Source organism: Carcharhinus amblyrhynchos, chromosome 1, assembly GCF_965287045.1.
Source record: "Carcharhinus amblyrhynchos chromosome 1, sCarAmb.v2.hapA, whole genome shotgun sequence".
In the NCBI taxonomy this organism is placed as follows: domain Eukaryota; kingdom Metazoa; phylum Chordata; class Chondrichthyes; order Carcharhiniformes; family Carcharhinidae; genus Carcharhinus; species Carcharhinus amblyrhynchos.
Genome location: NC_137324.1, coordinates 73263815 through 73277736, shown reverse-complemented (window position 1 = coordinate 73277736; position 13922 = coordinate 73263815). Strand labels below are relative to the sequence as shown.

General features: G+C 39.9%; 1 protein-coding gene across 1 annotated transcript in view; it reads left to right on the top strand.

Annotated features, from left to right (window-relative positions):
- The window catches only part of pdgfrl (platelet-derived growth factor receptor-like), a 30009-nt gene extending 21313 nt beyond the window's left edge, over positions 1-8696 (top strand). Inside the window, exons 4-7 of the mRNA XM_080198159.1 lie at positions 236-529; positions 5628-5767; positions 7484-7690; positions 7813-8696. Coding sequence (XP_080054285.1) covers positions 236-529; positions 5628-5767; positions 7484-7675 — 626 coding nt within the window. The 3' untranslated portion in view covers positions 7676-7690; positions 7813-8696. The remainder of the gene's footprint in view (positions 1-235; positions 530-5627; positions 5768-7483; positions 7691-7812) is intronic.
- The last annotated feature ends 5226 nt before the right edge of the window (positions 8697-13922 follow it).

The window sequence follows — 13922 nt, the reverse complement described above, 5'->3', positions numbered from 1 at the left end:
CCTCTGCTTTAAGCCTGAGCTGTTTAAGGGATGTTTAGGCATATGTTCAGCACATTACCAAGAGACAAATCTTTTTACTGCATTTTTCTCATTTTCCCATTTTGGGATTTAAAAACTGCCATTTTAACTGGATGTTTGTTATGTTAGGATTTAGGTCAATTAGAACAGGCATTAAGATCAATTAATTTTACATCTTTCCCTGAAATCAATTTGTTTATGTTTATTTCGTTCGCAGATCCAACTGAATTATTTGTGCCATCAACCAATTATTTTGATATTATCTACCTTCGATCTAATGCACCTTCAATCATCCCTTGTCGTTTGAGCACACCTTCAGCCAATGTCACACTGCATCGAGAAATCCCCCCTGAAGAACTACCTGTAGATGGATCACTTATTAGTTATGATGCAAAACAAGGATTCATTATTCAGCAGCCTAAGCTTGAGCAGAAGGGGGTTGTGTACTGCATGGCAAGCCTACAGGGAACTCCACAGATATCAAGCAATTACCTTCTTTTGTATGCTGAAGGTAATATTAAATGTATCTTACAGTAAATAGATAAAGCATTCATTTAGCATATTGGTACCTTAATGTAATTATCTCTGTTGAAATATTCCTTAATTGTCTAAAAACAGAAAAATATTAATACAGATTCCAAATCTAAGAATATGGTCAAGAGATTCCTATTTATTGTCCTAATTAAATTGAAAATGTTGAATAACTTGCTTTTTCTTATATGATATGGAAGAGGACCTGATAAGCTTTCAGAAACATTGCACTTGACTGATATATGGGAGAGAAGATCAGAGAATCATACGTGCTGTGGTTTGCACCCGATTCTCCTATTTGTGCTCTGTAAAGTAAGACTCTGCCTCAGACAGAGGGAGTAATTTAGATAGTTCCCTACCCTGAGCCTGGTAAAAGTAAAATACCATATTTATACCTTATTTCTTTTTGGCTTTGTGTGATGAATTCAAATGGGACAGGGAGATATGTAATCTGTTGTTGCACTTTGAGCAATATGGCCTGTTAACTCATGGAAGTTCCCTTCTCAGTGACCATGGTGCATTATCATTTCTTAGTTTCCTTCTTCTCTGTAATCTTTGAGAGGTTAGTTACATGATTGTCCTCGAAAACCTTTTCTCTATTCTTCACTTCAGTGGGTCTGTCCTTGCTTGGTTCCACTCTACTGAACCAGAGCATCTCTCTTCCTAGTCCTTGCACTGTACCTCCAAGGATGAATCCTTGATCTCCCCTTCTTCCTCGTCTGCATGCTGCCCTTGATGACATCATCCAAAGCCATGCAATTAGTATCCATATCCAGACAGATTACACCTGACTCTACCACTTCACAATTCTCTTAACTCCCCTACTGCCTTTGTGAGGTTAGATTGCTTGGCCAACATTCAATCTTGCATGAGCTATAATTTCATTCAGCCAAACATTGAGAAGATTAAAACCATTGTCTTTGGCCTTGGCAAAAACTCCATACTTTTTCCACCAACTCCATTTGCTTCCTTTGTTTTGGTGCTCTGTTCAATCCTTTTATTCTTTCTTGGGATATGGGGATCATTGACAATGAATGTTGTCCAACCTTAATGGTCCTTGAACTGAGTAGCTTGCTAGACAGTTTCAAAGATGAGTTAAGAATCAACCACATTGCTGTGGGTCTGGATTTACATATAGGCCAGACCAGGTAGGGATGGCAGATTTCCTTCCCAAAAAGGAATTAGTGAATGAGATGGGTTTGCACAACACTCAAGTGTTATAATTACTGAGACTAGCTTTCAATTCCGTATTTATTAATTGAATTTAAATTCTTGGATATCTGGATTACTAATCCAGTGACATTACCACTATACCACTATTTCCCCATTTCCCTTCCCTACCTGACTCCCTATCCTCTCCCTCACCTACATCTGTCACTGTATCATCCCATTTGCTGCTGAACCTTCATTTATGTGTTTGTCACCCCCAGACTTAATTCCCCCAATGGTTTTCTGATGTTGTCCTCCCATTATCTGTGCTCCATAACTTCAGATCATCAAACTCTCAGTTGCCAACATCTTATCCTTGCTCATTACACCCACCTTTCTTGTCTAATTTGCTCCCAGTTCTCCAGCATCTCAGATTTAAAATTCTCAGCCTTATGTTCAAATCCCTCTATCACTTCAAAATCACGTTCCATCTCCTCCTGCTTTGCAAACCTTCACTTTGAACTCTTCATTGTTCAGATTGTGGCCTCTTATGTATCCCTCTTCCTTTCTCCCCACAATCTGAAATCACACATTCACTAAAATACTAAATAGAAGAAGCCATACATTCATTGGCCTTGAGCTGAAGTTTCAATCCCTGGATTTCGCTCCCTAAGCCCCTTCACTTCTTTATGTCCCTCTCCTCCTTCAAGAATTTCTGCTTTGACTAAGTTTATCTCCCTGACCAATGAGATTTTTTTTTTGGTTCGGTGTTTTTTTTTCCCAATGCCTTCCTGAAGCACGGTACTGTAAGCTTCTTACTGTGCTTACCCCAGTCCAACGCCTGTGTCTCCACATCATCTCTGAAGCACCCCATGCTTTCCTATGTTGTAAGTTTCACATGAATGTTAGTTGGTGTTGGTTATAGCATTCACGTGGTAAGATTTCTAGATTGACAAAGAAGCAAGGTTTATTTTTCAAAATAAAAACAAAATGCTGGAAAAACTCCATAGGTCAGGCAGCAGTGGTGGAGAGAGAAATAAAGTTAACTTTTTGAATCCAATATGACTCTTCTTTGGAATTTCCAACACATTTCCCAAACAACCTTTCAGTGTAACTGAAATCCAGAGATCACTTTTTAAGATTCAAGTAAAATAGCTCCGCTGAAATGTACCAATAAGCCCTTCCAAGCACAGCTTTTGTTGGCCCCTTACAGGATAGAGGCAGTAGATGTCCGCCTCACCAACCTTGCCTGGATTTGAACCCAGGATCCAAAGGTGAGAGGTCAGTGCAATGCCCAGCACTTGTTAGACAATGTACTTTCCTGTTGTGTTATCCATGCACATCTCAGAGAGTCAAAATAATATGATCAAGTTTGAGAAGTACATTATGTCTTTTGGAAAATTACAAATCTGCCTGCATTAGAACATGAGCCAGATATTTAGGTAAAAGTTGAATAATTGAGAAATCAAGACCTTACACTTATATGTGTGTATACCTTGGAATTCAGATGTTGTGTTGCCCTAAATCTTAACTTTTGGGAAAGCAAAAGTAGAAATACAAAATATGGTAGTGTAACTTCCAAGTCAATTGGCAAACAATCACAATATCCATCAGTTGTGCTTGAGACTCAATCCTTTATAGTACATATCTATCAAACACAGAAATCTGTTAAATGATTTATCAATACATTTTGTATCATAACCCTCACCAAGACTTTAATTTCTGTATTCATTTTCCACTCGTGCATTAATTGTATAATCAAAGCTAGGAACTTGGGGTGGAACAGTGGTTAGCAATGCTGCTTCACAGTGCCAGGGACCTGGGTTCAATTCCTGGCTTGGGTTACTGTCTGTGTGGAGTTTGTGCATTCTGCCCATGTCTGTGTGAGTTTCCTCCCACAGTCCAAAGACACATGAGTTAGGTGGATTGGCCATGCTAAGTTGTCCCTTAGTGTCAAGAGGACTTGCTAGGTTAAATCCATGGGGATAGGGGCTGGGTGGGATTGTGGTCTGTGCAGACTCAATGGGCCGAATGGCCTCCTTCTGCACTGTAGGATTCTATGAACTTGAAACGTATAAGATGATGAATGGGATGGATAGGATAGAGGTGGAGAGACTCTTCCCGCTCAAAAAAGACAGTAGGACTAGGGGGCACAGCCTCAAGATAAAGGGGGGGCGGTTTAGAACGGAGTTGAGGAGGAACTTCTTCACTCAAAGGGTGGTGAATCTCTGGAATTCTCTGCCCGTTGAAGTGGTGGAGGCTGCCTCGCTAAATATTTTTAAGAAGCGGGTTGATGGGTTTTTGATAAGAGAGGGGATTAAGGGTTATGGGGAGAGGGCGGGAAAGTGGAACTGAGCCACGACAGATCAGGCATGATCTTATTGAATGGCGGGGCAGGCTCGAAGGGCCAGATGGCCTACTCCTGCTCCTATTTCTTATGTTCTTATGTTCTTATGAAACAGAAATACTTCTTTTTTAAATGGCATAAATTGTCACTCTGTTCAAATGAACAGAACCACCTGTTTTAAAGAATATGGTGTACAGAATAAGGGTTATATTTTTACCTAACAACTGTGTCAAAATGGGGTGGCATGGTGGCACAGTGGTTAGCACTGCTGCCCCACAGCGCCAGGGACCGGGGTTCAATTCCCGGCTTGGGACGCTGTCTGTGCAGAGTCTCCACAGTATCCCCGCATCTGCGTGGGTTACACTGGGGCTCCAGTTTCCTCCCACAGTCTGAAAGATGTGCCAGATAGATGGATTGGCTATGCTGAATTCTCCCTCAGTGTACCCGAACAGGTGCCAGAGTGTGGCGACTGGGGAATTTTCACAGTAACTTCATTGCAGTGTTAATGTAAGCCTACTTATCATCAGAAATTGCTATGTAACCAATCTGAAATGGTTTGCATTGCTTGATATATGACCTGTTCCCCAGACCTAAATCTGAAGTATCGCAAGATCTTTTCTTTTCAAGTCAGACCCAATGTTTGCTTAAGCTGAAGTTTTTTTTAAGTACACCACTTCAATTCTAAGAGGCAACATAGTTGCATAATCACAGGTTTCATGCATTGGTATCATAAGGTACCAGCTAGTTCTCTGTTACAATTGTGATAATAGCATGCTGTACTCAGAGGAATCAGATATGAATCGAATACAAAGTGAGACTGTGCCTGAAACATTGTTACAATGGATTTATTTATGCTTACTGTCATTTATAGATAGCTTGACAGACATTTTAAAATGTAATTTAATGGTGAAGTGATATGATACCCAATCTTATGACCTAGCCAAACCTATAAATGAATTGCTGTATACTGCAGAATTTTCCCGCCCCACCCACCATGGGAATCATAGTGGGCGGGGGACAGACCATGCAAAGGTCTGTTGATCTCGGGATTTTCCGGTTTTGGGGCAAGCAGGGCCAGAAAATCCTGCATACCCAAATTAGGAATTGATCGTTATACAGAGAACCACAATGACAAGGGTGTGCCTTGGACACATAATCAGAGTTAATTGATCCCTCCTCTTCATCCACTACAGCATAATAGCATACCAATACACGCTGCTTAAAGCTCATGTGAAAAATTGTTACTTGGGTATGGTATTGTAAAGCTTCCTGTATATACAAAGCTTCATCCTAATACAAGTGAATATCTCCAGTGGAAAAGTGAATGAGGAAAAATCAATCAATATAACTTCCAAAAGCAATTATTGTAGCTCTACACTACAATGTTATTGATATCAAAGAACCCGAACATAACATTGCTGTGCAAATGGGTTTTGCATTATGGTTCAAAATAAGAACATTTTTGCTGTTTTGCCATTAAAGCTTCATCCAGGAATGAACTAATTTACTTTGTGGAATGTGACTCACATTTCAGATAACCTGTAACTAACTGAGCCATGAACAATGTTTTATGTGTGTGCAGCTGTCAGTGGCCCTCCGTCGACAAATATTGCAGCTTCATCAAATGCAGTAAGTTATGGTGATCAAGTCAATGTGACCTGCACAGTGGTGGGAGACCCAGACATACAGGTGGATTTCACTTGGAAATATCCAGGACAGCAAGTAATATGCTTTATTTGCTCAATTTCTAATTCATTTCATTTACTATTTATCAATGAGATTTTCATAGACTAGAACGGAGGTCAAGATTCCAATGTATTTTTGTAAACTGTGATGTAGTTGGTGAAAAAGTGAAGGGTTAGGTTAATCAGCATATTTACTATTTATGATATGCCTATTATTAACACAATAATCTGTTAAATTCAACTAGTTGAAACATAGAGAAAATTCAGACCTTAAATGTGTTTTCAAACTGGAAAAAAAAATTTACATTCTAGTATCTTGAATGATTGTGGAACATTCAAGGTTGTAAAACTTAATCACTTCTGAAGTAATATGAATTCTGTGCCATACATAGTTTTCAGTGAGCATTTCTTACAAAACATGTTTTAAAATCCCAAGGTACCATTTGGATTTGTCTAAATTAATTTTTTCATAGAGGTCCAATTTGTTTAAGGACATCGACAAAATTTTAAAAATAGAAACAGAGATAGTGGCGGCGGTAGCAATTACAGTAAAGTTCCACACACTCCTTTCTTTGCTTGTAGGATTCCTCCCTGAGCAGTCACCAAATATTATACTTGAATGCGGAACATTAGAAATATAAATAGAAATTGCCAAAAGTACTCAAGTAGGTCAGACAGTACTTGTGGAGAAAGAAATGGTTAACACTTCATGTTGATGACTTTTCATTTGAATAAATATTGTCATTATGTCATATTATCCTTGAATATGTGAGGGTTACAAGAGCAAGGATTGCATCACTGCAGGAAATTTCAGATTTTCCTGTGTTTCTCACCGTTATGCAGTGTTCTGTCCTTAGTTTAAAACACAGCACAACATGAATTAAACATGGGAAGAGAGGAGAGAAATGAGCAATGGAGGCTATGCATGCCCATTTACTTTTATGCTAGCTAGATACTTTATTAGTTCAGATCAAACCAGAACATGACTTACTTTGCTGACTTGCTGAATGACATTCTCCATCCTGGTCCCAGTATAGCTGCATATAACCTAGATAAATAGAGATACATTTTCCTAGATTGTTTTGTTTTGTGACCTTTTTGCAGAAAACTATGAGGATAAGGGCAGTTCTTCATGAACATACTAACTTAACATTTATTCTCTGTTTTCCTCTGACAAAGAGAGTCAGTTATAATATTTAGCTTGATAGGATGTAGAATTCTGAAATTTTCATCTAAATTTCCCAGGAATGCTGAGTTTTAGTTTCCCCATCAAACCCAGTGCAGAGGAGAGATTGATTCAGAGATCTGCCTGATCTTTACAGTTCAGTTCAAGAAGCTTACATATTTGACTTGAGTGTATGACCCATTCTGGGTAACGTATTCTGACATGATACAAATCTTAAGTATGCTATCAAAGGAAGAAAACAAAGCTTAAGCATTGGTTTAACACAGACAGGAAAAGATAACCAGTTTCACATATACAGGCCACCCTCAGATTGTGAACAGCACAGCTCACTATCATATGCTCCTGGTAGCCAGTGAAGAAGGAGCAATGATAGAAATATGCTTGTCCATTTAGCTGTGAAATGATTCTTGGCACTGGGGAATGGAACAAAAGTAGGAAAAGGATCATTGTAATGATTTTTCATGATGCATATTAAAGATGTACCAATGTGTTTTTAGGTTGTTCATCTGTTACTGTTGCTACTTTACAGAAATAAAGGCAGGTCTGATACTAGTTTTACTTTAACAGGATGAAAGGCCGGTGATTATCACGGAAAAAAGAAGGCTAATAGATCGGAACAATGGACACACTGTCAGACTGTCAAAGAGTATGCTGTACATTGATGATGTTGAAACGATTGACATTGGTGATTACATTTGTACGGCTCGAAACTTAATAGGAGAAACTACAGTGGCCACACAACTATTTTTTCATTACTAACGGAACCCATATCAGGTAATATTTCCCCCAGCAGAACATTCAAGCCAACTTTAACAGTAAATATGTGCTAGATAGTTTGGTATTCTATTTCTTAAATGAAATTATATGCTGAAAGTTTGTTTCTTCTTTCACTTCAGGACTTGAACCCTTCCGGGTGCAGCACCCCAGTTTGAAAAATAAAATGGAGATAACCCAGATTACACATCATCAGCTCTATGTTTTAGCAGATAAAGTACTGGAATATCATTTATATTCGTTCACTCTATTACATAAGTGACCGTACACCAAAGACTTGTTATACACAAGAATTCCTAAGCTACATAATAGTATTTACTTACTTTGAAACAGGGCAGACTCTGTAACAACATAATTAAACTTGAATGTGCCACAATGTTTATGTTCTCCCCATGTTGAATACCAGACCAAAGAAGAAACTGAAGTGCTCTCTATCTGTTGGCTGCAAGTCAGATATATTTGGACTGCATCAAAATAGTTTTGGATGCACAACACTGAAACCAGCATCAACTTGGCAATTATAATTGGTATGTATGGTATGAGAAAACAGGGGATATACTCACAGGGTGCAGCTGGTTACTCCTGACCCCAGAGTGTTTGATGCTGGATTAAATGCTCTGTTTCATTCGACCGTTAAAATTTCACATCTGGCACACAGAATTCATGAAGAATGAAAAGAGGTCTAGATTGCATACATTTTGCCAATAAACCTTCAATCACATTACCACCTGCCCAGAAAAGAAAAACACACATGGAAAAGCCACTGTACACTTCTAAAAAGTGGTTAATTTGATATTTTTGGGGCAAAAATGGTCACATTTAGAGAGAAGATAATTACATACTGAAATAATTTAAATATCAGGATTGTATATGAAGTCTGAGTTATAACCAAATTACAAATGTATAAATAATGTATGAATATGTAAAGCAATTTATAGCTTTTGCCAGGATTGTGGCTCTGCCTTGCACAGATTATTTTATGGTATTAAATGGAATTTGCTTGGAAGATCCACTCCTCCAGTACTGTTCATATTTTCATTAAGTATTGCTTTTGTATGAATAGTGGAACATTATTTATGATGCTACAGACTAGTTTAAAGAGGAGCATATAACAAAAATGAATGGATGTTAGGCTGTGCAGACCTGGCTAACAATTATTTGACTGTTCATCTTGCTGAAGCCCAGTAGTCCTGGTACTAATGTTTCTTTTAATAAAAAAAGGCCTCAGATAAATGAATAATCAAGTAATTATAATTTGCACTCTGCAAAGAACTGCTTAGTTGTTAAATGCTAATGATAAGGTTGAGTAGTTGTCCTGTTGGTAATTGCTATTTATGTGCTCAGTTCCGCTCACTGTGACAACCATTCATTATTTCATTGCAAAACATTTTTAAAGGTTTTTGACAGGAATTCCAAGCAATTTGATACCACATTAGTTGGTAACGCAAAATTTTTAAATTTCTGTTAAGATGCTCAGACACTATATTGGTAAATAATTTTAAAATTAAGAAACTATTTACATGGATAAGATGGTAAAGAGGGACATGGGCCAAATGCAGGCAATTGGGATTAGTTTAGGAGTTTAAAAAAAAAGGGCGGCATGGACAAGTTGGGCCGAAGAGCCTGTTTCCATGCTGTAAACCTGTATGACTCTATGATTCCATAATCCCCAGTTGATACTAAATAGCAGTGTTGACTATATGATTATATTATACACATTTATATTAAATTTCATAGTAAAAGAGCTACCAAGTTGAATTTATTCTCCATTTTTGGAGAGGATTTGCTATTGGTCTGCTCCTGCTCACACTATCCTCCTTGAAAGAAGTATGATTCTGAAAAGAACAGCAGGCAGTATCTTAGTTTGAGGCATTCTGAATTTTCTGATCATTTTAATTAAGCAGACTTTGCTGGATTGGAGCACACATTTAATACTCATCATCCACATTCACAATTCTCTGATTATGTTCATTAATTATAACAATCAGAAAATTAGGGATCCTGCAAACTCGGGTATGCTTGCCTCTGCACCTGATTCTCTGATCCACAGTTTCATTGAAGAAAACTGAATCGAAGCACCTTGGGGCATTTTCCAATGTAGATTATTGTTCACCCTCTGAGGTGCTCCGGTTTCCTCCCCTAGTCCAAAGATGTGCAGATTAGGTGGATTGGCCATACTAAATTGCCAGGGAAACAGCTAGATTAAATGCATGGGGTTATGGGGAGAGGGCCTGAATGCGATTGTGGTTGGTGCAGAGTCCATGGGCTGAATAGCCTTCTTCTGCACAGTAGGATTCTATGATTCTTGTTGACTCCCACGCAGGAAATGCAGTCTGAAGTTTGCTATATTCTGACAATCCTCCAAGGTCTTATTAATTTCCAGTGTGGGACCCCCAGGCAGATTGTGTCAGACAGATTATTCAATCATTTTGGTGGGAATCATTACCCACATGATCTGTAAATATGGATTAAAACAAATTGACCAGCAATGCAGCCAGAAGATAATCAGGAGCTCAAATTATGGCACTCTGAAGCCATTTGAGAAGCTCCAGCTTGACTGAGATCAGTGATTGATTTAATGAAATTCATACGCATGTAATGCAACATATATATTTACCCTATTCATATTCCTCAGTGCCATATAGCTCACCTACCCCCATGTGGCCAATTCATGCCATAGCACAGAGTTCACCACATCAAAGATCATTGAGCACATTTTCTGTCAAAAATGCTGTTTGACTCTGAATTTGTGAGCCAGTTGTGCATGATCATCACAGCCTCATAATCCAGGAAATTATAGCATCAGTGACTAATGGTACTGGCAACTGATGTAGCAATGGCATTATTTTCTAGAATATGAGCACCAATCTGAGAAAGCCATTGCTGAAACCTGGAAAGGATCATAATACAAGTTACAACATTCCCCTGCATCCTCCTTTGAAAACAGTTGCAATGGCCAATGCGTAACACTAAGGTAACTTTATAACCACTCGCAAGAATGCTAGAATGATGAGCTCAAGCTCTGTTTAGTGGCAATGTCACTTGGCTAAAAAATCCAGAGGCCCAGGCTAATGTTCTGGGAACAAAGGTTCAAAGTCCACCATGTCAGCTAAATTTAAATATAACTAATAAATCTTGAATTCAAAAGCTAGTCTCTGGTGATCCTGAAACCATTGTTGATTGTTGCAAAAAGCCATCTGTTGTGGGTGGCACAGTGGTAAACACTGGGTTCGATTCCCGGCTTGGGTGACTGTGTGTGGAATTTGCACATTCTCCCCATATTTGCCTGGGTTTCCTCTAGGTGCTCCAGTTTCCTCCCACAGTCCGAAAACATGCTGGTTAGGTGCATTGGCCATGCTAAATTCCCTCAATGTACCCAAACAGGCAGAGGAGTGTGGCAACTAGGGGATTTTCACAGTAACTTCATTGCAGTGTTAATGTAAGCCTACTTGTGATGCTAATAAATAAGTAAACTTTGATGACATTTCATAAGGGAAATCTGCTGACTTTAGCTTGTCTGGCCTATGTGTGACTTCAAACCTATAGCAATGTGATTAACTTTTAGCTGCCATCTGCAATGGCTTAGTAAGACAGTCAGATATATCTAACTGTTACAAACTTTAAAAGGAATGAAACAGGATGTACCACCTGGCATTGACCTAGGCACTGAAAATGACAACGGCAAACTCAACTCCTTCAATGCTGCAAAATCTGGAAACATTGGAACATTTATTCTAATTGGGAGAGCTGTCCTACAGGCTTCTCAAGCAACAGCTTGATAGCTCACTTAATCATATGTTACGTACAATGTCCCAGAAACCACCTTCACATCCCTGGGTATGTCGTGCCCTTGTGGCACAGTGGTATATAGTGGGGAAGGAATTTCCTTGGGAGTCCTCAACATTGACTCCGATCCTATGAGTTTTATGGCACCAGATCAAGTGTGGCCAAGGAACCCTCCTACTCATTACCACATACTGCCACGCCTCAACTGGTGTATCAGTGCTCCTCCATGCTGAACACCAACTGAAAGAAGAATTGACGGTGGCAAGAATGTACTCTGGGTGGAGTATCTTCAATGTGCATCAGCAAGAGTGGTCCAGTGGCACCACTATTGACCAGACTGTCTGAGTGGACCATCAGCAGCAGAATTTTATTCAACTCACCGGCCAGCATATCCCCCCATTCTATTTTTACTGTAACCATCAATGGATCAACCCTGGTTCAATGAGGAGTGCAGGAGGGTATGCAAGGAGCAACATCAGACATAACTAAAAATCAGATGTCAGCTTGGTGAAGCTATAACACAGCAGCAAGCAATAGATAGAGCTAAGCGATTCCATAACCAATGGATCAAATCTAAGCTCTGCAATCCTGCCACATCCAGTCATGGATGGTGGTGGACAATTAAGAGGCTCCATAAATATTCCCATCCTTATTGATGAAGGAGTCTATCAAATCAGTGCAAAAAACAAAGCTGAAGCATTTGCAACAATCTTCAGCCAGAAGTGTTGATTGGATGATCCAACTCAGTCTCCTCCGAAGTCTCCAGCATCACAGATGCCAGTCTTCAGTCAATTCGATTCACTCCATGCAGCATCAAGTTGCATGGCACTGGATTCTTCAAAGAATATGGACAACATTCGGCAATAGTACTGAAGATGTGTGCACCAGAATTTGCTGCGCCCCTGGCCAAGCTGTTCCAGTACAGCTACAACACTGGCATTTACCTGACAACAGGAAAATTGCCCAGGTACACCTTATCCACAAAAAGCAGGACAAATCCAACCTGGCCAATTACCTGACCCCCTCAGTCTACTCTCAATCATCAGCAAAGTGATCGACAGGACTATCAAACAGCATCAACTCAACAATACTTCTCACTGATACTTTGGGTTCTTCAAGGGCTATTCAGCTACTAACTTCATTGGGTGGCACTATGGTTAGCACTGCTGCTTCTTAGTGCCAGGGACCCAGATTTAATTCCTGGCTTGGGTCACTGTGTGGAGTTTGCCTGTTCTCCCCAAGTCTGCATGGATTTCCTCCGGGTGCTCCAGTTTCCTCCCACAATCCACAGATGTGCAAGTTAAGTGGATTGGCCATGCTAAATTGCCCCTTAGTCAAGGGGGCTAACTAGGGTAAATGCATGGAGTTATGGGGATAGAGCCTGGCTGGGATTGTGGTAAATGCAGACTCATTGGGCCAAATAGCCTTCTTCTGCACTGTAAAATTCTGTTATAGCTTTGTTGCACACATGGACAAGAGTTGAATTCCAAAGATGAGGTGAGAGTGAATGCCCATGACATCAAGGGAGCATTAACCAGATCTGCATCAAGAACCCTGACGTCATTGGGAACCATGGGGAAAGCTCTGCCCTGTCAGGAGTGTGATGAAATTCCCACCACTTACCTGGACAGGTGCAGCTTCAACAACATTCAAGGAGCTTGACACCATTCAGGACAAAGCTGCCCGTTTGATTGGCACCCCATTTACAAACATCCACTCCCTCCATCACTGATGCTCAGTAGCAGCAATATGTACTATCTACAAGGTGCACTGCAGCAGTTCACCAAAGATCCTTAGACAGCACCTTCCAAACCCATGACCACTTCCATCTAAGAGGACGTAGGCAGCAGATACATGGGATCACCACCACCTGCAAGTTCCCCTCCAAGTCACTCACCTTCCTGACTTGGAAATACATCACCATTCCTTTGCAGTCACTGTGTCAAAATCCTGGAATTCCCTCCCTAATGCCATTGTGCCAGCTCACAGCATATGGACTGCGATTCAAGAAGACAACTCACCACCACCTTCTCAAGGGCATTGAAACATAGAAACTAGGAGTAGGAGAAGGTCATTCTGCCCTTTGAGCCTGCTCCACAATTCATTTTGATCATGGCTGATCATGGAATTCAATATCCTGATCCCTCCTTCCCACCATATCCCTTGATTTCTTTAGCCCCTAGAGTTATATCTAACTTCTTCTTGAAATCAGACAATGTTTTGGCCTCATGTACATTCTGTGGTTATGAATTCCACACATTCACCAACCTCTGGATGAAGAAATTTCTCCTCACCTCTGATAGAAAAGGTTAATGCTTATTCTCAAACTATGACCCCTAATTCTGGACTCCTCCACCATTGGAACTTTCTTTCTGAATCTACACTGTCCAATCATTAGAATTTTATAAGTTTCTCTGGGATCTCCTCTCACTCTTCTACACTCCAG